Below are 26,113 nucleotides of genomic sequence, written 5' to 3' on the forward strand. Positions count from 1 at the left end.
CCTACCCTGCTCCCTCTAAGACCACGCTACTCTTCCTAAAAAGATTCCCAAGCTTTTGGCAGGAAGGAGCATCTGTGTTGACTGGTGGGAAAGTCAAATCTTTGAGACAGGACATTCCTGAGATTATCTAGGAAACCCCTGGGGGTTGCAGCTTCTCCCTTACTCTCTTCCCTGGCTTGCCTGTTAGCCTGTTAAGGCAGCACAGTAGGGGGAGACTAGAGAAGACTAGATAGGGTGGAAGGGGACCAAATGTGGGAAGCCAGGCTTGAATCAGCCCTGAAGGCCTGCTGAGGAGTTAGGATGGAAGAAGAAAGAAGCTCTAACAGAAATGAAGGAGCAGGCATTTCTGGGTGCATTTCTGAAGGTGACCTATAGAATGATTGGTGATCCTGAGGCTTCAGGTCAGGGAGTCTTTTGGGTAGTGGATGACTGAACAGGAGGTCACAGTAGTCCTTAGGATAAGAATCGACACTCAAGTCTTATAAGAAACCATAATCTCCAAGCTGCTATGAGACAGTTGCAGCCTCCATGAGAAGACAGGATAGGCCTTCTGATGATTCCTAGTGCTGTAGATTCCATTCAGAGTGCAGCATAAAACCAGATGTGGTGATTCGCCTCTGTAATTCCAACACTCGGGAAGTGAAGGAAGGATGGTCTGGAGTCCAAGGTCATCCTTGGCTACACAGTGAGTTTCAAGCCAGCCTGGGCTATGTGAAACCCTCAAAAAACAAGGGAGGAGAGGTTGTCTCAGAAGGAGCTCTACAAAAGCCTCTTAGAAGTATTTCTTCCATTGCTTTCAACCAACTAGAACTGTTTCTCCTTCTGTTATACAGAAAGGAAAGAATTGCCAGGGACCTATCATTATAGGAGGCAATACACCCGAGGCCCAGCAGAGGTTTGGTTAGTCATAGGTACATGGTGAAATCTAGAATGACCTTCTTAAAACCAGCTCTCCAGTGCCTTTTTTAGGGCAGAGATTTATATCTTCCACCATCAGCAGACATTATATATTGAACACTAGCACATGTTCCCAGGACGCTGGAATGAGATTTAAAAATGGACCTATGACAGTGTAAGATGTAGTGATGAGCTCAGTCCAGCCCCAACTGACATACCATCTTCCATGTATCCAGGTGTTGCCATATTAAACTGTGAGCTTCTCTAAGGACACAGCCTGTGTCTCAGCCGCTTCTATCCAGTAAGAGCCTGGCCCAATCCAGCACCCATTCCAGCCCTAGCAAGTTTACTGAGTATAGTAAACAACAACAACAACACACAGCAAGAGAGAGAAAGAGAGAGAGAGAGAGCAAGAGAGCGAGAGAGAGTCAAATTCACGTACCCACCTACCAGCTGAAACACTTTGAAAGCATAAGCACTGAGCTCTAGAGAGGCCTGGGGAGCTTTCTTTCCACAGTAACCATAGTCTGTGGTGGCAAAAGCCGGGTTCGGCCTGGGGGTGGTGAGGTCCCAGTATGAAGGGAAGAGGACCAGGCCATGAATAGGGCTCTGTGTGGCCTAGTTGAGAGGACTGGGGGAGGCTGGAATGTGAGGAACGTGCTCTTATGACTGTGGCCTGAGGCCTGGGTCTATAGCACAGGGTTGATCAGGGGTGACGGGATAGTGGGGGGCAACAAAGGTGGAGCGTGAAGCTGAGAAACCAGGCAGTGAAAGAACAAAACAAATTTCCAGGTCTCCCCTCAAATAGGGCAATGACTATGGAGGGCTTGTAGGCTGGCCGGATTGGGTGCTAGGGACAGTGAGTTTGTTTCTGCCCATATGGCTGAGAGCTCTTTGGGTCTGGATCAAGCCTGTTGATAGCTTTTGCAATTTCTATCCAAACTCCCTGTCTCAGACCTTTCTACTCTCCACCCAGCAATCATCTTCCTGCGTTTCACTTTGGCTCTCTGTCTCTGTCTCTCTTAGTCTCTGTCTCCCTCTCTCTCTCATCAATCTATTTCTCCTTTTTTTTCTTTGCTTGGAGGACTCTCAGTACTGTAGCTCACGCTTGCTTGGAACTCAGTCCTCATACCTCAGGTCTCCAAATACTAGAATATAAGTGTGCCCCTACACCTGACCTCTCTTTTTCTTTCCAAAATTCATCAGTAGTAAGAGCCCTCAGAGAGAGAGAGAGAGAGAGAGAGAGAGAGAGAGAGAGAGAGACAGAGACAGAGACAGAGACAGAGACAGAGAGACAGACAGAGAGACAAAGAGAGAGACTGACAAAAGCCAAAGTGATAAGCAGGGAAAGGGTTACTGGGTGGAGAGTACAAAGGTCTAGACAAACCTTTGATACAGCCCTTTATGCTGTGATGACCTCCAATTATAATGTTATTTTGTTGCTAGTTCATAACTGAAATTTTGCTACTGTTATGGAGCATAATCTAACTATCTGATATTTGACCCCATGTAGGATCGCATCCACAGGTTGAGAACCACTAATCTAGGATAACGTTCTGCAATATGAACCTATGCGCAGGGACATAGATCACTAGTAAATCTCTTGTCAAGCATGCATAAGGCCCTAAATTCAATCCCTAGCCTCAAACCAAGAAACACAAAACACTGGAAACTATGAACACATAGTTGCTCGTGCTTATAATCTCAGCATTGAAGTCATTAGCTTAAGTTTGAGGTTAAGTTGGACCCTATTGTGAGTTCAAGGACAGCCTGGGCCATGAAGTAACGCCCTGTCTTCAAACAAACAGACAAACAAACACAGGCTGAGACACTGTAACATCTCCCCACCTTGCCAAGTGGCTGGCAGAGGCAGGATTCAGCTAGGAGACCTGTCCCTGACTCCCTCCACCAGCTGCAACACTCAGAAGAACAGGCCCTTCCTCCTTCCTGGGGCAGCCCGAGAGACCCAACCCTGTTGGTGAAGGTGTCCCTGAGCCAGGCCCAAAATTGTGAATGTGGGAGAGCTGTCCCCACTATTCATTTGTCATGAGGCTGTATAGGTTGGGGAGGGATGTTACCTTACTCCTCACCTCTCAACTCCTGCAGCAGAAGGAAGAGGAAGCTGACCCTCCCCTTACCAGCTGCAGTAGTCAGGGAAGCAAGCCCTGTACTTCACCTGGGATGCACAGTAAAGATGACCCTGTTGGTGAAGGTATGGGTGAGATGGCCCTGGGTGTGTGACAGTGGGACATCTGCCCCCTGCACCCCATCTACCATGTGGTGCTGAGGGTGAAGGAAAGATGCCCCTCCCCCTTGACCCTGCTACCTAGGGAGCTGACCCTCCCCCATACCAGCTGCAGCACTTGGGAAAGTGGACCCTGCACCTTGCCTGGGCAGCACAGTAGAGTGGACTCTGTTGGCAGAGGTGTGGCTGAGCCAGCCCCGAAGTTGTGAGCATGGGAGAGCTGTCTCCATTACTCAACTGTCATGTGGTGGCATGGGCAGGGGAAAGATGCCCTCCCATCAACCCCCGAGGTACGTAGGACAGCTGGCCCTGAGGTCATAAGAGCAGAAGAGCTGTTCTGGACCCTACACCTCACCTGGGCAACACAGTAGAGCTAGTCCTGACGCTAGCCCAGCGCCAATGGTGTAGCAGAGACCAAGGGCCTTGAACGAAACCAATGGTTCTTTTCGATAAACACCTGCATGTAAAAATGCATGGATAAAGGGTTTTACTGCGTGACTCAATGTGTCACACTGCAGCTTCCATAATGAGATTTTCCCTTCTTTTCCTTTTTTCCTCTTACATTTTATTTTGTTTTATTCTGGCATGTGGGCAGAGGGCAGCGGGGAAATGGGTGGGATTGAGAGGCATGATGTGAAAGACACAAAGAATAAATAAAAAGAAAGGTTTTTTAAGAGTCCTTTAGGAAGATTCTCAGGAGTGGGCTAGCCAGGTCATATGCTACATCTATTTTACTCTACACTGATTTGCATGTGTCTGGAATAGCTTGTATCCTCACAAGCAGTGTCTAAGGGACCCTTTCCCCATCCCTGCTAGTATTTGTTCTCTTCATGGATGGGGTAAGACAAAATCTTAATGTGATTTTTATTTGTAGTTCTCTAATAACTAATGATGTTAATGAAGTTTGCCAAGTACCAAAAACAAAACCAACCAACCAACCAAACAAACAAACAAAACAGACCAAATCAACCAAATAACAGTCAATTACAGCGTGAGTTTAACTGTTCCTTCTTTGTTTTCACTGGATTCCCAGACTGACATGGACCTTTGTAATCTGGGTCCTATCTGCTGATCTGGTTGCAGCTGATACTCTAGTCCCCAGCCAGACTACAGGCAGTTTCTCAGAGAACCTGTCTGGATTGTCTTTGCCCTTGTAAATGCTCTTCCTTTTGATTGTCATGCCTTTTCACCCCCTTGTCTGCCTTCAAGACCTGGTCCAGCTGTTTTGAAAAGGGCCTCATGAGAAAGCATCCTCTCACTCCCAACAACAAAAACATGATCCCCTCTGCTCAGTCCAGAAAGCTTTGTGTTTTACAGTAGCAGGGGGTTGCTATGATCTGAACGTGTTTGTAACAGCTTCCACGGGGAGCTTGAATTCACAAGCAAGGAGGGAACCTGTCTGATTTATCTCAATCCCTGAGAACCTAGCCCAGGGCCTAGTCCTGAGGGGACACCTAGGGGAGAAATGAAGAAATGAATAAACACAATATGAACCAATGGCTCCATGAGGAAGGAGTTGTCACTGCTAACCTTGGCCTTTTTTACTTGTTTCCTGCCTTAGGGGTCTTAGTGTGTACCCAGGCTGGCCTCAAGCTTGCAAGTCTCCTAGGATTAGGAATCACCGGGACTAGGTGTCTGTATCAGATGTAGTCATCATTGTCCTGAGGGGTAAGAGACAGGGCACCTACTCAGACAGCCCCTTTCCTGATAACCTTTTGGTAGATTTCAGGTACATGAAGGACACAATAAGCAAGAAGATGCTATCTCTGAGAAGTAGACATTCCTTCCTTCCTTCCCTCCTTCCTTCCTTCCTTCCTTCCTTCCTTCCTTCCTTCCTTCCTTCCTTCCTTCCTTCCTTTTCTTTTTCTTTTTCTTTCCTTAACAGCTTGATTGCTATCATTTTAGTTCAAGCTTCTGACATTGTTTGCTTGAAAACATGGAAAAGCCTTCTTCTACAGCTCCCTGCTTCCATTCCAGCGCTGCAGCCCACTCTCTGTGCAGCAGCCCAAATGAGCCTTTTAAGGCAGCAGTCAGATCTTATCACTTCACTCTTTGCTCCCCAATGGCTGCCTACTTGTAGCTCCCAACAAAGCCAAGAGCCTCTTGCTGGCTTTCAAAGCCCTGTGGAGTTTTGGCTGTTACCTCTCTTTTTCTCTCTTCAGATTTTTCCTGGAAAGTTCTGCATCAGCTCTTCAGGTAGATTACTCCTTATCACCCAGGCCACTGCTCAAAGTTCAGCTCCCGGGAGGGAGCGAGAAGCTCCCCATGTCCATCTCCCTACTTACACTTCCCTATCACGCCGTAGTTCATGTTTTTTTCAAAGTTTCTCCTCGGATCTTGTGATGCCTGAAACATTCCTGTTTATTTATTGATTGCCACTTCCCACTAAGAAGTGCCTGCCATAGGACCTCACTTGCCTAGAGGGACGTTATAATCTTAACATTTAGCATGGTGTTCTGTAAGTAGTTGCTGAATGAATTCACAAGTAATTTTTTTATATATGCATTGGAAATCACTTTTATAAGCATTTTTTTTCCAGAAACCCTGTGAGGGTAGGATTTTTACTCGCCTGCTCCTAAGTATGCAGAAACTGAGATTCAAGAGATCGAATGTTAGTCAGTGTCACATAGGATCAATAAGGAAAGGAAGGCTGCCCTGAGCTTAGGCTTTCCACTTCTAAATAATTCGGTTTCCACCAAATAGCCTTACTTCTAGCCTGCCCAGTGCTAAACACCTGTGACAAACAGATGCTTACCGAGTCTTTGACAGTCTGTATTCTCAGACATTGAAACTGTACTGTAAACTATTTGGGGCACTCCCCTTGCTGTGAGACAAAAATGAATCAGAAGAACTAGGTAGGAGATTAGGGGGAAGTAGTATGGAGTGGGTAGAAGAGTCTGGGATTGTAGGCTCCGCTTTTCTTGTTATTTCATCTTTCTCTTCTGTGGGCCTCAATGTGTCCTTCCCCCCCCAAAAAATGGGTAGATTGAACTTGCTTAGTTCAAAGACCCCTTTCAGTTTTGAAATATATGTTTATTTCTTGGTTGTAGACAGTGTGCACAGGCACAGATATGAAAATCAGAGGCCAACTTTCAGGAATTCGTTCTCGCCTTCTACCATGAGGGTTCTGGAAATCAAACTCAGGCTGTCAGGCTTAGCAGCAAGCACTTTTGCCAGCTTGGCCATCTCACTAGCCCACTTTCAATTTTGACGTTTTTCTCTCCGCAATGCCATAACTTCTTCTCTGTTTCCTTTGCAGTGCTTCCCGTTGCTGCCAGTGAGGAAGAATGCTGGTAAGTATCCAGAATGCACACCACACCTCACAAATGATTTCCAGTGAGCTAACGCCTCCCAGTGATCTGTATGGGCTAGCTGATCACCTTAATGAACCAAGGCAGAGGCTGAGTGGCAAAGCTGGAGACAAGTCTGTCTGTCTCCCTCCCCTGGCACACCCTGGCCTCTTTCCACTCCGATTTTTGACTCCGGCTTAAGGGCAGTGCCTCTTTATTTCTCAGATGAAGGTCTGGTCCTTGCCTGTGAGCTAGGGGAGGATTTCCCTCCGGAGCTATCAGCAAGCGGCAGCCACCCATGTGCTTCCCTTGTTCTCAGATGCCTTCTCCCCACTGGCAAGCGTACTACCGATGGGCAGTATATCAGGAAAGGAATGTAGGGAAGACGAGGTAGAAGGAAGGAGGCTTGATATTTGGGCACTGTGTCCGTGCTGTGTCAACACTTGATGCATCTGGAAGGATTCCAAGAGGAGGTAGGCCTCGGGGCTAGCTGGATTAAGGGGGCACATGTAGTTAAATAATCCCTTCTGCTCTCTGGCAAGTTTCTTTGAGTCTGACCACCTTCTGCCTTCTGCCCTCTGATGTCATCTTGGATGTGAGTAAGCAGTCTGCAAGCAGCTTCGCTGCACTGAAGAGAATGCCACTGTCTAGGGAGGGATGACTGCTTTGGCAAACAAATGAACATAGGATGCTAGCCAGGAAAGGGTTTGCAGTCACTGCTGGAACTCATAGCCTAGACCAGGCTCTGCTGAGGTCATCAAGGCCTCAGCCATTCCCATCGACTTTTTTTTTTTTTTTTTTTTTTTTTTTTTTTTTTTTTGCCATCAGGAAGAGCTCATGACTTGAATGAGCAGTTAGGGCTGGGGTGGTCACTGAAACAGAAACACATCAAGGGACAATAGGAACCTTGCACTCACTCAATGACCTTACAGGGTAGTTGGAGTTGCTTTAGGAAGGCCTATCAGAAGTCCAGGAGGGGGGGCAGTTGATGACTTCCTAAGTTCTTTTCCACTAAAGGAACCCGAATTCTTGAGTGGTGGCTGCTAAAAAGGAGAACTAGCAGTGTGAGGTGTTTATTTGCATTGCTATGACAGCAGATGAGAGAGACCTATTTTAAAGAAGAAACATTGCTTTGACAAGCACACAGTATGCATCTGCTTCTCAACCCCCCACCATCATTCCAGGACTTCTTGCTGAGTACAGTTCCTTCTCTGAACCAGAGACCTCTAGGAGCACAAGTTTTGGGTGCTGCCCATACTAAGGGAATGACAAACTTCTCCATTTCCCAGACACCAGCTGCACAGGCTAAAAGAAACCCCCCTGGCCCCGAAATAGTAGACCCCCATCTCAGACAAATGCTGGGAAGTTATCTCGTTAGAATATCTGTGCCAGGGGAGCCAGAGACATAGTTCAAGTTCAGTTGGTAGAGTGCTTGCCTAACATGCATGAAGCTCTGGGTTCAATTGGAGCACAGGGATGGGCCAGATGGTTAATCCAGTATTTAGAAGGCAGGGGGATTGGAGTTCAAAGTCATCCATGTCCACATATTGAGTTAAAAGAAAAAGAAAACCTCACCAAGTTGACACATTTGTGCTAAGCCCTGGGAGTATGGGTACTGGGTGGACTCCAGAGGGGAGAGGAATATCTTTTAGTGGTGGCAGGAGAGGTTGCCGTCTATGAAGCTCTGCCTGCCATTTGTTTGGTTTCAAGTCTGAAATTATCTATTGAAGATCACATGTTCTCAGGCCAAATCAAGGATAAGTCACCAGAATTCCATATAAGTGTGAGCCCTGGTGAATTGCTTCCTCTCTAGAATGCTGTCCATATCAGCACAATAGGACTTCTTCCCTAAGACTCACAAGGTTACAAGAAATAGTGCATGACAGACATCAAAGATGTGCTTGTGCTTGCTCGTAGCATATACACTAAAGCTGGGACAAGCTGAGAAAATGAGTATGGCCTTTACACAAGGATTAGACACAGGAATAGCAAAATGCTGAGCTGGGCCGGTGGCTCACACCTCAGTCCCAGCATTCAGAAAGGAGAGACAGATGTTGACAGATAAGGGCTTCCAGGCTGGCCTAGTTACATAGTGAGTCCCTGTATCCAAATAAGTGTCAAAGAAGTGACCAGAGTGAGTTTTTCTGATATTTCACTGATACAATGAGCAAAAACTTTGATTTACTTTATTTTGGTTGACGGTTGAAGTGCCTTCCTTCCCGTTTCAAAATTCAAGAGTTTTACAAAACCAAAATGGCTTCTTGCCCTGGTCTCTCAGTTACCAAACAATCCTCTTGGAGGTGACCAATGTGGACAGCTTCTTGGTCCCTCAGTAAGTTCAGATGGTCTGGAGGAAGCGAGCTGTTTCATAGGGTGGGGTGGGAAGAGGGGCATGTGGAAAGAGTGCCAGAGGAGGAAATGTGAGGGCAGGAAACATGGGTGGTAGAATCAGCATTTGTTTGGGAGTCAGTCTTGACTGCTGGAACCACCCTTAGGAAAGGCCTTCCCTTCTAGGAACCTCAGTGCAGCCCTGTGCTCCTGAGTGCTAACACAGCAGAGTAGCCTGGTGGAGGAGAGGACCAGCTGGAGACATTTTAGAGGCAAAAAACCCAGGATAGTGCCTTAAATCTGGCAGTTGCCTATGGTTTGCATATATAATATTCTTATTAGGATGAGTCAAATAGCGTTTTTCTCTGAGATAGTATTACTTACTTTCCTCTGTTCTATGGGCAGAGGAAAACTTGGGTTAAGAACTCATGGGATCTCTTGTTATGGTCTTACCTTACCGAAGGGCAAGAGGAGTGTCCAGCTCACTTGAACTGGGGTGGACTGCCCAGGACCCCTGTTATCATGATCCTTCTGCAGACCCCCTAGCACAATGTGCCACAAACTTCAAAGTTCTATGAAGCAACCTTTGATTTTTCCTCACCACTTCATCCTGTGCCTTGGGTATTTAATTTCTTTCTTTAAATTAACACCATTTTCAATAATGAGGCTACCCTAAATCACAGCATCTATTAAGTATTATAGTACTAGTTATGTTTTCCCTGATATACGGTAAATGAAGCCAATGGCTATTAAGTTCAGAGAGTTATTGATACTGCAGAAATCATCTCAGGCAAAAATATAGTTAACGAACATGTAGAATATGGGAATAGGAGGAGTCTTTGGGGCCTTTGCCACACTCAAGCTATTCGCATCCCTCCATTTCATCTAAAGCCTCCCGCCATGTTTTTTGAGCATGGATTTATTCTATGATGGATATATTTCTGGAACCTAACAGGAGCCCACTTCCTACAAATAAAACCATAATTCAAACCAGCCTTCAATACTCGATGGGGGGCGGTGCTGGCTCTATTTTGCTTTTGGTTTTGACTTTGTCCTTTGCCAGCTGTGTGACTTTAGGCTTCTTCCTTCTCTCTTGGTCTAAGTGTCCCTCACTAGACAATTTAGTCTTCACTAAAGCACCACTAAGATATATGTTGCTCTGAAAATCAGTGACTTCAACTGCAGATTCCATACTTCTATGGAAGCCATTAGCTTCCCTGTCCAGCAGCCTGCAGAGATGAGGCGGGCCTGGGCCTTTCCTCCCACCACTCTTGTGCCAAATCTTCTCTGAGGCCCCTTGCTCATACTGCACAAAGCTCCTTTGTTGCCCAAAGCCATTCAGAGCCTCTCTCCAGGCTCCTGCTGAAGTGGCTGCAGCAACCTGGGGGGTAATACTTTGCCTGTAACCAGAGCTCTTACTCCCAACCGGACTGGCTCCAGTCTGGCTGCTGGCTTGTCTTCTGTACTGGATTCTGCCTATCAGCTGTTCAGTACCCTCCCTCCAATTCTGAGGGGTAGGACAGCCTATGGAAAAGGTAGAAAATAGAAACAGATTTATTCATTTACATATACAAGTTCAAGATGCTATTATGTGTCACCTCTCAAATTCAGGATGGCAGGAGACTAAAATGCCAAGCATATGAAAACCATCACCATCATCATCATAACTCAAGCCACTTCCTTCATTTGAAAAGGACTAAATCATTCTTGTAACTGATTCTTGATAGATTCAGTCACTCCTTATTTGCTATTTTTCAAAGAACATTTGCAGAGCATGCCTTCCTTATCATTTGACAGATATATTCTTCAACAACTTGGAAGATCATAAACATCTACTTAGTTGTAGGAGTATCTGGAATGGATTATCATTTGGGACAGGAAATCTTTCAGCCATAATCTAAAGGCAGAAGTACTGGCTTTCAGCCAAGGCGGAAACACTGGCTTTGAGCTGAGAGACCTCGAATCTAGTCCCATCTCACCCATTAACTCTTTCTCGGACAGAGAGTCAGTTGATTTTACTGGACCTTGGTTTCATTATCTGATCAATTAGAAGTTTAAACCAAAAAGTGACCACAGTCTCCTGCATTTGGACTCTCTTAACTCTTATGACCCACCCCCATGCCATCCGGCACCATGGCAGAAGTCAAACTGAAATGGGAGTAGGATTGGTGGAAAGGACAATTTCAAGATTGCTTTTAGTGGGGATATGGGAAGAGTTTCCAGGGCTGTGGGGAATCGTAAGTTCTCTCCTTGAGGTGCTGTGAAGACTAACCTCCCAGTTCCTGTTGTCAAGAATGTGAAACAGAGTCTAGGTCAGGCTTGTAGATGTAAGTCAGATGAATGCACCGGGGCACAGTGTGGACTTGCCCATTTTCCTAGCCCACATCAATCCAGAAGGTTAAAGGACAGAGAGTAATTGGAACTGCAGGTAGAGTGCTAGATCCAAGAAGGATCTGGAAGTGCTGTCAGCACTGTCCCAGAAGGGCCTGTGCTTTCTTCAGCCTCAACACCAGAGATCACAGTTCCTCATTCCTCAGGAAACCTCATCCAGGGCTCCCTTTCTTGGTTAATGCACCAATATCCACTCAGACTTTCAAGCAAGAATCACGGGCATTACCTGGACCCCCTCATCCTTCTTCCTTGCTGCCATTCAGCCACTAAGTCATGCAGTGTTTCCTTTGTAGTGTTTCCTAAGCCTGCCACTTCTTTGCCACCCACACTATCACATCCCTTCATGGATGTATTCTACTGTTTTATAAATGCTTTCTCTGCCACTAAGCTTTAAAGCTTTTCATACCAGTACAACACAACAACTTTTCTCTTCTCCCTCTTCTTCCTCTTCTTCTTCCTTTTCCTCCTCCTTTTTTTCTTTTTCTTTTCTTTATAGCACCAAGAATCAAACCCCCGATTACATATGTTAGGCAAGTTCTCTTCCACTGAACTCTATCCTTAGCTTTGCCAGTTTGTCAAGTCACCATCTAGGTGACATTCCCATCTTGCCTGTGTTTCCGTTACAGCACATTGCCTTATCTGATGTTTTCTTTCTCATCTTTCCAATAGACCATGCGCTCTTGTATACTGTCTACATGCCTGATCTCTGTATTACCAAACCTAAGTCCTGGACTTCACATGAACAGTGAATATTCAAGGGACTGGCTTTAATTTTTTTTTGATATGATAGCCAAAATATTTCTGGCAATAGAATTGATAAATTTTTATACTTTCTTCCCTGTCATTTCAGCTCTGAACTACCTATTACAAATCAACAGAAAGTCCCCACTAGATTCAAATGATAAAATGTCCTAAGGCATGGCTTTGAGGGTGCAAAAGCCTCAGTGGTACAGATGCATGTTTCCACTAAATCATTAGAACTTGGAGCTTGGCCTACATCTCGAGATAGGAAGAATCATAAGAGCCATGTTAACTAATGCTTCTCCCAGCAAGTAATGAGGAGACCTAGAGCCCTCAGAGAGTCCTTGGGAGCCACGAGAGAGGACAGAGTTGAGGGTTATCTAGTACCTGCTTCATTCCATTAGTTCTATCGTTACAAATTGGAGGTCTCCTGAAGATAGCATTTAGAGTCTCGAGTCTTCACATACAAGCAAATGCTAGGGAGTATAACTTAACCTTGTGTTCAGGTGCTGGCTGCCTCCCTTTTTATGCCATTCCTACTATCTGCCGACTTTGGCTCTGACCAGTCCCTCTAGGTATGGTGGTCTTTGTCATTCCATACTCATTCCAAAGTCCTCCTCCTCATCTTCCTCCTCCTGTGCTGTTTGGAGACAGAGTCTAATTATGTAGTTTAGGGGGGCTCAAGTTTGCACTAATTCACATGTCTCTGCTTTTTGAGTGTTAGGATTTCAGGTACCTGCTACTATGCCCAGTGAATGTTATTAATATTGAGTCTGAATTGGGTATAAACCAACTTGTACTTACTGATTTTATTTCTATCCCTTGAAGTTTCATAAGAGTGTCATATTTCTTCTTCCTTGTGACTGTTTCTGATGTTTTGGGTAGTGGGGGATCTTATTCCTGTGTAGATCAATGTGCTCATCGAAGCTGAGAACTTAAAACCCAATATAAGTGATTGCAGAAGAACATATAGGTAAGTGATGAAATAGAGACAAATGTCTGCTCTTCTACAATGTTCTCCTCAGACTCTGTCCTTTCCCAGAATGAATAGCCTTGACTGGAAGATCATTTCCCACAGTCCTGCTGACCTCCTCGGCCAGCCTCCTGATGGACAGGGAGATCAAGTGCTGTGCTGTTGATTGCTCCATGATGCCCAGGCTTTGCTCTGCTGTGAAAAAGCAGGGTAAAATTGTGTCAGAAGCAGACTTGACCCCTGCCACAACCTGAATGTTGTTTCTTATCGCACTTGTCTTCTCATGGGTCTGATTCCATTCAAACAGACCTCCCCCTAGTGCAGGACAACCCAGGACCAGATTTCCCAGTCCCTGTCTGAAATGTTTGCTGGAGGTTCCTGCTGTGTGACCTTCCACATCCCAAACCCAGAAACAGGAAAAGTTGATTTGGTTTGCATTTTTGCAAAGAAAAATGAAAACATAGGAAGTGGGGTTCCTGGGAACACAAGCTTCCAACCGTGTGTCCATTTGTCCCCGGAGCAGGATAGCTCAGGGCATACATTCCATTGAAGAAGGGCTTGGCCTCCCATATTAAAACCAAACAGGGAGACCTTCAAGGTTTGGAAAGAGTAAAAATCCAAAAGGAGACTTTTCAGGCGGGAAAGGGCCCTCAGTTGCAAATCTCCAGCCTTTGCTCACACCCTCTTCTCACTTGGACCTGTCATACTTTGATCTCATCAATTTTATCGACACATTTGACCCCCAGCAATGCCCTGCTCTCTTTAAACTATGGCTAAAGAAAGGGTTGGACTTCTCTCTTGTCTGATTATAGCCAAAGTACACATTCACTCAGAACCTTCACTTAAAACCTAGAGGGAACAGACATGAATTACACACAGAGAAACAACAAACAGTGTCCAGGCTTTGCAAAGTACAAAATTTTTGTTTTTAGAAACCCAGTGCAAGCAAGGGCCTTGTCATCCCCTGTCACCTAAGATAACCACTTTACTCCTCCTGAAGAGCTACTGTGCGTTTGCCTGGCTTTGTCATCTCTGCTCTCTACCACTGAGAGGTCTCTGCCATCATATTTCCCTACCAGTCACTAATAGGACCAATGCAAAAGGGTGAGTTAGAAAATTAGGGGGGGAAAAGTCCAACATTCCTGGTCTTTTATAGTTCTTGCTTTTGGGCTGAAAAACATGAGTAGTCCATAGCTGGCTTTCAGGATAGAATTGTAATCACTTTTGGGTCTCAGACAAATATAAATATAGTTCTGCAAGAAAATCAGCTCCACCCACTTTTTTAACCAAAGTCTTAGGTTTTGTAGTACAGCAGGACAGTCCTGTCATCAGCTAAAAACATACTATTGTCTCCCCTGAGCACAAAAAAGACAGAAACTCTGTGGAGGATGCCTCCAAGACCATCCATCCGCTTATGAGGTCTTGTTTGTCCTAGAAGATCTGGGGCCAAGCCTCATTTTAGAATGAAACATGGGGTGGAATTTTCCTCCAGTTCCTGGGGAAAGGTTTTCACTTTGCTTGCTCTTAGGAGGAGAGGGGAGCTTTAGTACAAAAACCTCAGCAGCACTGAGTGAAGTGATGGGTTCCTTATGGGGAGCAAATTTGTCTAATCTCTCTCTGTAACCTCATACCTGATGTAGAATCACACACAGGGACAACACTTGGGAACTATCTCATCATCCTGCACCCATTCATCCACTTGTCAGAGGTGGCATGGTATGGGAGGAAGAGACACAGAAATGATCTAAGGAGTTCCCTTGTCCTTTAGGGTAATTTTACCTCCTTTTAGGTAAAGTTGCTTGACTTTGCTGCAGAAACTAATTCTGGACAATGTAGTGCAGTAAGTGAAGGCATTGCCACTGTAAAATAAACAAAAGCTAATGATCCTGCTTGTGTGATCCCCAGGAAGTACCCAGAGGAGTAAGGCCTTTTACAATCAAGAGTATGCATGCATAGGCCTAAATATAGTTAATTGTTATTTTAACACTGTCATCAGGAAATTATATAAAATTCTATATGAAACAAATATTGCCTCTATGTGGGCAATGTTCACAGCAAATGTAATTGTGCTGGAATTTCTGATTATCACCTGACCAATATCAGTCGATAGCAATCAGACTCCAGAGTGAGGGATTCCCTTTTCTTCCTGTGCTGGCATAGTTTTCCTGTTTTTCTATTCTTCCTTACAATTACCTATGCATCCTTGCACCCTTGCCACAAAACAAGTAAGTCTAGATTAGCAGGAGAATTTAGACAATTTTGGGTGTGAGTGTTGGCTGTCAGCCCAGTGATGCCTCCCTGAGCCCTAGTCCTCTTTACTTTTCTGTTTGTAGCCCAGGCTGATCTGGAACTCATGACATAGTCCGGTGTCTTAGCCTTCTGACCACTTGGATTAAGGCATGCACCACCAACCCAGGCATTTCTCTGCATTTTCAAATGGAGGCCCCACTGTTCTGTTTTTAGGTTGTAGGACCTAAGTGTGAGCATGGGGAGAGTGCCCTATAAACTTGCAGACAAGACATAGATGATACTTACCAAACAATGGTTAAATTACCACCATGCAGCAGAGTGGCTGTAAGGAAAGAGTTATTCTTCCATCCAGAAATCTGACGACACAAAAGCATTGGCTGAGGCTCAAGGAATGGATCCCCAGGTCTTTAGGGTAGAGGCTACATATGTTGAATCCAGATTCCAGAGCCGCAACCCCCACTCCAGGGAGGCCCAGCATGGCGGCCTGAGGGAAACTGCTGGCAGAGTGATGGGGATGGATAAGAAATGCCTTGTGATTTCAGGTCTCTAAAGGCCAGATGTGCTTTCCTTCTCCTATCTGCCAGTAAGCACCTTTGAAAATAACCAGTTCGCAGGCTAATCACTCATCACCATCATGGGGCTAAAGTACAACCAGGCAGGAGGTGTTCACTTCACTTCCAACAGACCCTTTGACCTTCAGCAGATGATCCCTGTTCTCTCTGGGCCCTGATCATTAAAATGAGAGGATTGCAGTCTGTGGTTTTTACAGTCCCTTTTGTGCCTACATTGCTTCTATGATCCTCAGTTGGAAAAGGATTTGACCTTGACTTACCAAAAAATGTGATCAATTTGATCAGATACTATGATACAAAATCCCGGGCTCTTGTGGAAAATGGCAAAAAGTAGTTGGAGAAGGAGCCTTGACTAGTCTCAATAAGCCCTTCTGTCTGTGTCTAGCTGAACTGGTCCAGCTGGAGCTGCTCAGGGAAAATTGAAGGACATAGGGATCAAAGCAGGTGTTTCCCAAGCCTGGGGGCTCTGATACAGGTACCACAATATAACACGAAGTAAGGAAAGGAAACAGGAAATCCTCCTCACACTGTGCACCTAATTGTTTGGGGAGAATTCCTTTGCAGCAGGCCTGTTGTCTCAGAAGTTAGCAACTATTGCTGAGTGAGAATGGCAAACTTTGCAGACTCTAGGAATCTGGATGTCCCTTCCCCCATTTCAGTCTGTTTATACCTTTGCCATTCTTGGAAGCCTAGTTCAAACAGCGGTTGTCTCCTCCCTCTTCCAAATCCCTAGCATACTATGTATCTGCTGTATCACATGGATCATACTCTGCTTTGTGTTTGAGCTATTTCCTCTTATATATAGATTAAGTAAAATACATGCTCCAGGTTAAAACTGAAATTGGGTATCTGGCTATCAAATAGGTAGCCCAAGTTCCACAACCCCTTACTCTTTTGCTTTCTGGAGTTAGCCTTTGTTACAGAGTCTCCCTTCCTCCCCCTCTCCCGCACCCGTGTGTGTGTGTGTGTGTGTGTGTGTGTGTGTGTGTGTGTGTGTGTTTTATAGTTTGCCCGAAGCTATTATCAGAGTTATTGAAGTGCAAAAGTTGTTCAGTTTGGCTCAGCAAGTAAAGAACACTTACCAACAAGCCCGATAACCTAAGCTCCACCATGGGAGCCTACACAGTGGAAGGAGAGAACCAAAAACTGCAAGTCATCCTCAAACCTTCACACGTGCACCATGGTACTTGCTCATGAATTCAAGCCTGAAAGCATGCCTGTGCACATGCTTGTGTGCTCATGAACATGCTCGCACCTGCGCGTGCGCATACTCAAAACAAATACAAAATAAAACTATAGATCTTTTAAAAGGAAATACAAAAGTTTGTTGAGCTTGGAGGTCCAAACCTATAATCCCAGATAGCAGGAAGCTGAGGCAGGAGGATTGCAAGTTTAAGGCTAAGCTAGGCAACTTAATAAGATCCTGACTCAAAGTAAAAATTACAAAAAGAAAAAAAGAAAAGGAAAGGAAGGAAGGAAACCTGAGTGCATAGCCCAGCCATACTGTGCTTGCTTAGCATGTATGAAATTCTGGGTTCAGTCTCTAGTACCTTGAAAAAATAAAATAAAATCAGGAGTATGAGGGTTTTGAATGGAACACTGGCTCTGGAGTCAAAACACTCTGGGTTAAGGTCTGGCTACCCTTGCTGTCAAATCAGCTTGAGTGAATTCTGTCTCCTCTTTGATCTGTAAATGGGATAACCATTCCTATCTCACTATCTCACAGGGTTGCTGTAAAAGCAAACCAGATGAAAGCATCTTGGAAACTGCAAGGGGCTCTCTATTAATCTCCATGTTGTCTCTGAACCTTTGAAATAGAAACCTCAGCCCATCAGGAGCTCTGTCCCCAGTGCCCCTGGCTCCCCCTGCACACACCCCCCCCAGTGACTTGTGCAGAGCAGGCAACTGGTGATCTTGGGCAATGTAGGACAGGACCTCTGGCTATATGTTATACACCTAGAGCGGCTGATGCCCTGCTACAGTCTATTTCTAGACTCACAGTCCCTTGACCTTTCTTTGAAGCCAAACCTAGCTGCGGAAACCATTTTTCTAAAATTTCTTGGCTTGTCAAATATTGTTGCTCCATCAAGTGGACACTGGCCTGGCCTTGTCCTTGAGTACGGTCATCCCTTTGAAATTTCTGCAAGCCTTGTTTCTGCTTTCTGTCTCTCTTACCATCTAGTTCCTCGGATTCTGGGTTCAATGGATTTCAAAGTTGCCTCCCCCCCAAAAAAAATGTATATTCATAGAAACGAAATAGAACGTTATGGAGAAGAATACTCAGTATCCTAACGAACCAGATATAAATCTTCTGGCAATGAGAGGTGGAAAGCGCCTCAGATGTCAAGCATTCCACCCTACCACTATCGGTCCTTTTTAACAGTTAACAAACTGATGGGAAAACTGAGAGACCTGGAAAGATAAGGGACTTGTCTAGACAGTAAGCAGGTTGGATGGCTAGGTGAAGTGGGAAGGGGCAAGCCTCTGCAATGTACCTGTAGGGTGAGAGGTTAAAGTTGAGAGAACTAGCCTGGGGGAGGTAGGTGAGGCCGGAATAGAGATGAATGTGTCCAGTGAGGAGGGAGGATCAATCAGGAGAGATAGCTGGATGAGCTGCAAAATTCTCCTGGAAAGTGGAAATAGAGGAGTGTTGTGGTTTAGCAAGTTATTATGAATCTTGCTGAGCAAGAGGAGGGAGGAAAGAGGAAGATAAGGGTAGAGGGGCCAGACAAAAAGAATGAAAAGGGAAGGAGGCAAGCTAAGCTGGGGGAGTGGGGATGATCTGAAGTGACAAGGTCAGTGAAAGCTGAAGTGAAGAAAATTCTTAGAGTCCTATGCACCCTGCTAAGATCCCAGCACAGCTGTTGCTGATTTCTTTTAGCCTCTGAAAATGTCAATTGGTCCTCATTTTCTTATCAAACTCAGCACATTCCTACTGTAGGCTATGTAGAAAACTGGCACTAGGCTTAGACTTTGCCTCCCCAAATCTAGCACACCAATGGGAGTGCATCATATAGTGTTGCTCGGCTGCCTGAACAAGCCCTAGGTTACCCCAGTCACTTGTGTTTGAGTACCAGTTGCATCCCTCCTTCCCTGAGTGACCTTGGAAAAATTGCCAAAGTTCTCAGTGCCTCAGTGACTATATTTATAAAACCCTTCAGAGGTTCTAAAGGACCAAAGGAGTGGGTCCAGGGTTACACCATTAGCACTCAAAAATGCTAAGTGAGCCAGTGACACAGCTCAAGGGGCAAAGGCACTTGGTGCTAAGCTTGACAACCTGTGTTCAGTCTCCAGAACCCAAATAATGGCATGGTGGAAAAGGAGAGCCAATTCCAAGTTGTCTTCTGACTGCCACACAGGTGCACCACTCCAGAAATAAATAAATAACTGAATTTGATTTTAGAAATGGTAAGAATCACTGTTACATGCTGGCTGCAATGATAAGTCAGTAAGCAACTGAGGCTCAAGTGCAGGAACAATACATTTAAAGCTGGGTGTGCTGATCCATACTTATAATTCCAGCAGCCCAGAGGCTGAGGCAGGAGGATTTAGAGTCTTAGCTACATAGTAAGACCCTGTTTCAAAAATGAAGCAAAACTCTTCTTAATGCAGAATGGAATATAGGTGGCACTACTAGGCTTGGAGGACAGTAAGTTGGATAAAGAGAAGAGCTTCCTTGGGTAAGCTAGAATATAAAACACACCACAAGGTTATAATAGAAAAATGGTAGGGAAAAGGGTGAGCAGGACAGAAGGGAGATGCCTGAATATGATGAGCCTTACTGGATAAGCTTATTTTACTGGACCACCTAAAACTTCAAGACAGCAAGCCAAGGACCTCTCCTTTGTTCCTATCCTGTGATGACAAGGGCTGGACTTCCCTCAGCCTTGGTCTCCATACAGTCAAGCTGAGTCTAAGTCCCACCTCTAGTCTTTCTAATTAAGCTCTTGGCCCAAGTTGACATTTTCACAAGGCTCCTCCTCCAGGGTTCCAGAAATTTGAAAGCCTAACTTCCAACTCATATTTGTAAAGGAAGTACAGCATTTGAGGGAAAACCTGACATTCTCCCCTTTCCACAGCTGATGTGTGCCTCTAGCTGGCCAGGATGCTCTGCCACCAATGCCATTTCTCTGAGAACTTGTGAGCTGCTGGCTTTTCTTTCCAGGACTCCAACATGAGTTACCTGGGGACAAAACCCTAAGGAGAAAGTATAGAATAAATTCTCCCAAGAAAATTTGGGATTTCTGTGGAATCAGTTCTTCCTAGCAGGTCTCTGGAGCCACTGAGGTGTAGTGAGAACCCTGAAGTAGTGAATCTGGGGGCCAGGCAAGGCAAAGGCACATGCTTGGTCCAAGAGTATGAATGGCTTTCCTCTCTCAACATGGGCCTCAGAATCTTCTGGACTAGTGTGGATTTGCTGCTAACTGAAGATGCCAGCTCCAGGCTGGCCTGCTGTGCAGGTCCTGTACCCCAGTGTCCACTTATACATTGCTTTTGAATCCCAGAAGAGTATATGAAGGGATGGGCTGCTAAGAAGGCTTCATGGTTAAGTGGGTGGGGTGGGGGTATTGGGTTTGGTGGTAGAGTTTTTAGTCTTAGGCTGCAAAACCAACGTTTTATTTACAGCCAGGCTACTCACTTAGATAGATAGGGTCTAGAAGGCTGAGCCAGATTTCAGGGTGTGTGCTACATGTGTATTAGTCCTATATCCTGTCAGGTGATGAACAGAGGATTAAGAGGCTTCTCCAAGTTTTGACTGAGGTCAAGGTATGTGTACTGAGGCCAGGGAGTGTGGATAGGGATCAAGGTCACCCGTGAGAACACGCTGGCACTACTTCCTTGAAAATGCAGGAAGAATTAGTGGGCATTGGAAGTGAGCACCCTGCTCAGTGCAGGAACAAGAAGTGATGATCTGGGGGGTAGGGATGTGCTTCCTATTGGCATACACATCTGATGATGCTCTTGCGTTTATCTACTTCATGGTTCGGGAAGCTAGATATTCATTGTCCTCCATCTCCCCCATCCCCTTCTTCTCTTCTAGCTGTGCAGCTGATTTCAGGACTCAGTGCTTGCTAGTTGACCTACACTCTTCCAATGACTACTGAGCTATACCCCAAGCTATATACTTCCCTTATTTAGCAAGATCCAGAGTAGTGATATGACATGTCTGTTGACTCTAGTGTGTGCCTCCTACACTTGTTGAGAGTTGCAGTCCTTAGAGGCCACTTTCTCCAGCACTGGAAAAAAAAAAAAAAAACTATGCTCATATGCCCATTGGCTGCCTATCCAGTAACCATCTGGTGTTCTCAACCTTCCTAATGTTGCCACCCTTTAATACAGTTCCTCATGTTGTGGTGACCCCAACCATAAAATGATTTTCATTGCTACTACGTAATTGTAATTTTGCTGCTGGTATGAATTATAATATAGATATATGGTATGTGACCCCAGAGGGGTCATGACCCACAGTAAGAACCTCTGTTCTAAGGTTTGGCTGTAAAGGCTTAGGAATTCTCCTTTCATTTTATTTAAGACAGGCCAGGCTACTGAGTGTCTAGAATTGGGCCATAGACATCCCGGGAAAGGCTGAGGAAGGCCCAAGAGTCACGAGTCACTTTTGGAAAGGCATGACACACCACTGGAAGGAACACTAATCCTGCAAGTCCATCTGGGTCAGGTCATTTCCATTCACAAAGTGATCCGCCCACCCAGTCTCTTAAGGCTTATATACTATGGGGGTGGGGGCTGGGGGGAAGGGTTCTACTTTCTGGGTGAAGAAGCCTAGGTTTAGTAACTTGCCAAAGGTTATATAACTATTGTGTGGCATAGCCAGGACTCAAGCCCAGAGTTGTACCCAAACTCCCCCTTTACTTTTCCACAAAGAGAATTTGGCCAGCCAGGAGAGGACAGAGCGAGTTCACCACTGAAGCATAATGTTTTAGACCGAAAACAACAAACTCCAACTCCCTGAGGTGGCTCTTTTCCATATGAACTGAACTGCTGAAGCAACCAGGGAATCTTAGAGAAGAAAAGCACAGCAGCCCCGGAACTGTGGCATCTGTGACTAGCTAGATGCCTCCTCAGCTAAAGGGACACTGAGGCTATGATGCTTGCTTTAGTACAATCACAGGATTTTCTTCCTTTCTGCCCCCCGCCCCCACCCCTGAGATTGCAGTTCCTGCTTGGTTACTGAATTGTTTTTGTGCTCCTTCATTCCCAGGATTTTCTTCCTTTCTGCCCCCCACCCCCACCCCTGAGATTGCAATTCCTGCTTGGTTACTGAATTGTTTTTGTGCTCCTTCATTCCAAACACCGGGGAAAGGACATCCCAAGGCCTTCAGCCACCATTTGGTTGGGTAATGGCTGCTTGCAGGCTTGGTATTTAACCTGCCCAGGCAGTACTCCAGTCGCTGCTCATTGAAGCCTTTCACAAATGTTCTCCAAGTACTGACGCTGTGCCAGGCCCCTTCCTGAGCAATGAATATTCCATAAAGAATAAAATGCAGTCTCTGGCCTCAGAAAATTTACCTTTTAAAAGAGATGAACAATTTTTCTTTTCTGTGTATTTAATTATTTATTTTATGTGCATTAGTGTTTTGCCTGCACGTAGGTCTGTATGAGGGTGTCAAGTACCCTGGAACTGGAGTTACAGAAAGTCATATGCTGCCATACGGGTGCTGGAAATTGAACCCAGGTCATCTGAAAGAGCAGCCAGTGCTCTTAACCACAAGCCATCTCTCCAGCCCCAAGAAAATTGACTCTTCATGGGCAGAAAGATATATAGACAATTAACTTCGATTTGGAATCACCTTTAATGCAGCTGAGCTGTAGAGTCATCAAGAAAGGGAATGGTAGGGCTAGAGAGATTCTCAGTGGTTAAGGTGGCTTACCTCGTTTGCAGAAGACAAGGGTTTGGTTCCTGGCACCCCCATGGCAGCTCACAAGTACCTGCAACTACAATTTCAGAGGATTAAGTAGTCTCTTCTGGCCTCTTCAGGTTATTGCACATATGTGGTGCACATATACTCATGCTGGTTCCTTCCTTCCTTTCTTCCTTCCTTCCTTCTTTCCTTCCTCTCTCTCTCTCTCTCTCTCTCTCTCTCACACACACACACACACATACACACACACACACACACAATTTTTAAAAGGAGGTAGAATGATTTACACTATCTATAGGGGATACTTAAGAGATATGTGAGACTTTTCCAGATTCAGTAGATAGGGAAATACTTCAGCATCATAGTGCCTCAGTTTCTACTCTTATAAAATGGGATGACAATAGTAGCTACAGGGTTTCAGATCCCTTGGAATTACCACGTAAATGGTTTTGGTATAAAAAGGAAATCAGATGAACATTCATGGAAGAGATATGGGGACATGAAATGTGTTGGAAGAGTTAATGCAGCACAGTGTGTTCTGGGAAGGTCAACTAAGTTGTCTGTGTGAACTTAGGCAGCACTTTGAATGCCAACCTTAGAAATGTACACTCGTTCCTGTAAGTGGTGGACAGCATTTCTGAAGCTAAGGTTTTGCATGAAGGGTGGCAGAGGACCTGTGTTTGAAAAGCTAATGTTGTAACCATTAGATGACAGATGAGAGGCCTGAAATCATTGCCAAGTGTGAATGAGGAACAGCCCCGTGTAGGTCACCTAGCTCTAGTCTGAAGAAAGTAAGGAAAAGAAACCACACCTCTACTTTCAGGGATCTGCCAACCTGAACGGAGTGTTTAATGCTTGTCAATGTTCAAGCAATTGCCCACGGGAGAAGTGATGGAAGAAAGAGGATAAAGAAAACTCTAGTGTGCCCTGTAAGGCAGTATGTGTAGTGGGTGCGAGCCAGAGTTGACAGTCCAAATTGTGACATTGGGCAAATTATGCAAGTTCACCCTGCTGCATTTTTCTCATTTGAAAATGGAGGCAGCGGGAATACTTTGACTTCTTCAGGGTTGATTATTAGATCATAAGTAGAACCCGGTATGGAGGCTCACCTCTGTAAATCCAAGCTTCAGAGACTGAGGCAAAACGGTTGCCATGTGATTGAGGTAATCTCCGTGACACAGTGAATTCCAGCCCAGATCCAGCTAAATTGTGAGACGCTATCTCAAAAACAAGCAAGTAAACAAGCTTTCTGTGGATTACAAAAATTACATGACAATGGTGCTCAGGAGTTTGGCTCCTACCGTAAGCACGCCACAAATGTTAGCTATTCTGACTGACTTAGGGCCTGTCCTACTGCCAGTGGTTGGAATTCCTGCGATACAAAGCAGTGGTCTGGGAGCATAGGAATCCATGAGACTGAAGTTAACCATCTTGCTCTGATGTCAAACCAACCTAAAGTCTTAAAGAAGAAAACACTAATGGGGACACATAGTGGAGTCAACTAGAAAATTTGCAAGGATGTTTCAGATAAGAGCAGGGACTTCAAAGACATTCCCTGCTTAGAACTAAAGCTTCAGGTTACATCTTCAGCATTCTTTCCCTCAGCCCCTAGGGGGTAAATGAATGCAAAAGTTCCAGAAACTCCAAGTGTGAGCCTCCCCATTACGTAGGTGAGAATAACAATCCAGCTTCAACTTCTGCCATTGCTACTTACAGGCTGTGTGAGTTCAGCACGTTGCACACCTGTAGTAACCCTCTGAGTGTTTCTTTATGGGCAAAATGGGGGCTACGTTGAGGATGATAAATAATCAACCATCTATTTTAGAGCGTCTTTGTAAACAATAAATATTACTTTAAATGCATTTGAGCAATGACTGACACAAATCTAATGCTGGATATACTTTGGTTTTTATTAAATCTTTCCTTGCCAGGTGTGGTAGCACCCATCTATAATCCTAGCACTCGGGAGATTGAGGCAGGAGAATTGTGAGTTCAAGGCCAGCCTAAGATTCATATAAAGATCCTGTCGCAAAACAATAACAAAAACCTTTTTTTTTTTTTTTTTTTTTTTTGCTTATTTTTTGCATACCCATTCACAGCAACATTGTTGGCTTGGCGCCCATTCTGTACAGGGACATGGTCCTTTGACACTAAGGGACTAGGTAAGACACTCCTTGCTTCAAGAGCTGGTGGTCCTTCAGTGGGGCGGCTGTGGGAATAAGTGACCTCTGTGGTCTTTCTAGCTCAAACATCTGGGTTTCAAAGCAGTCTTTGGAGTCCTTTCCTTTCACTGTGGCTGCAGCAGAACTCGGGAAGTAGGGGAGGGACAGACAGGGAGGGAGGTGCCTTTGCAGGATAGGAAATGGCTGCTGCCGCCCTTCCTCCTAATTTGCTGCCACCCAGGGATTGTGTTCCATACTTTTGCCCAAGCAGAGAGCAAAAAGGAGACCCCTGGGCTTGAAGGAAGTTGACCACTGAGGTCTCCTTTTCCTCAGGAAGATTTTGCCCCTGTGCTAGGGACAGGGCAGGGACAGCTGGAAACTCAGATGGACCAAGGTCCAGTTGACAGTACCAAACTGGGCACAGAGGAGCCATCCTGATGGCTAACTGGCCTAGTGCAGAATATGCTTGAGGACAGGCCAGAAGATAGGAAGGGAGGAAAATGGGCTTGTCACTGGTTTATGATCATTTGGGAGAGGGACATGACACAAATCATTTGTGATCATTTGTGATGTAGAATGCTGGGAGAAAGGTAGCACAGAGTCAGATTTCTTAGTTCTGAAATAGACTCACTGTGTGACCTTGAGCAAATCCTCACCCCACATGCAAAACACACTCATTTGATCATTAAATGTTTTGTCAAGGCCTATTGTGTGCCTCCATTACCCCAGGGAGAAGAGATCAAAATGTAGCCCTCTAATTCCCTTTCAGTTTGGACAGTCTCCTAAAGAAATAGCACAGCTCTCAGCAGACACCACCTGCAAACTATCTGGCTAGGCTTCACATAAAATTGATTCCCCTAAGTTCAAGGGACAAGGTGTGGAGCTGGTGTGTGTGTGTGTGTGTGTGTGTGTGTGTGTGTGAGAGAGAGAGAGAGAGAGAGAGAGAGAGAGAGAGAGAGAGAGAGACCTGTGCTACAATGGGAATATGGAACATGCTTTGCAAATGATAAGAGCTACAAACAATGCTCTGTTTACAAGCAGTGTTAGTTATTCCCATTGTGTCATGAGGTTATTATCCTTATTTTACAAACAAGGAAGTTGAGGCTTGGTGTCATGGCCCAGGTTATGTCACGATTCTCACAGAGCCAGAATGAGAATCTTGGCTCCTTGACTAGTCATCATGAGAACTGGAGTAGAAGTGATCAAGTCTAGTAGCTGGCAATTTTCTGTCCACTTTCCTTGAAAACAGTCAAGGTAGTGCTGCTACCATCTCTGTACAAGAAAACAAGTTGGCTTGTAACAAGTGGCAGCTATATGCCTTATAGTGCGGCCTGGAAAAGCTAGTCTTCCTTTATGGAGCCTGGGCTCTGTCCCAGATGCCAT

The 26,113-nt window shown here is 45.2% G+C and overlaps 1 protein-coding gene across 1 annotated transcript in view; it reads left to right on the plus strand.

Annotated features, from left to right (window-relative positions):
* Stard8 (StAR related lipid transfer domain containing 8) overlaps positions 1-26,113 on the plus strand; it is a 70,845-nt gene that overhangs the window by 5,334 nt on the left and 39,398 nt on the right. Inside the window, exon 2 of the mRNA XM_051178496.1 lies at positions 6,402-6,435. Coding sequence (XP_051034453.1) covers positions 6,402-6,435 — 34 coding nt within the window. The remainder of the gene's footprint in view (positions 1-6,401; positions 6,436-26,113) is intronic.

Source organism: Phodopus roborovskii, unplaced genomic scaffold (assembly GCF_943737965.1).
Source record: "Phodopus roborovskii unplaced genomic scaffold, PHOROB, whole genome shotgun sequence".
Taxonomy (NCBI): Eukaryota; Metazoa; Chordata; class Mammalia; order Rodentia; family Cricetidae; genus Phodopus; species Phodopus roborovskii.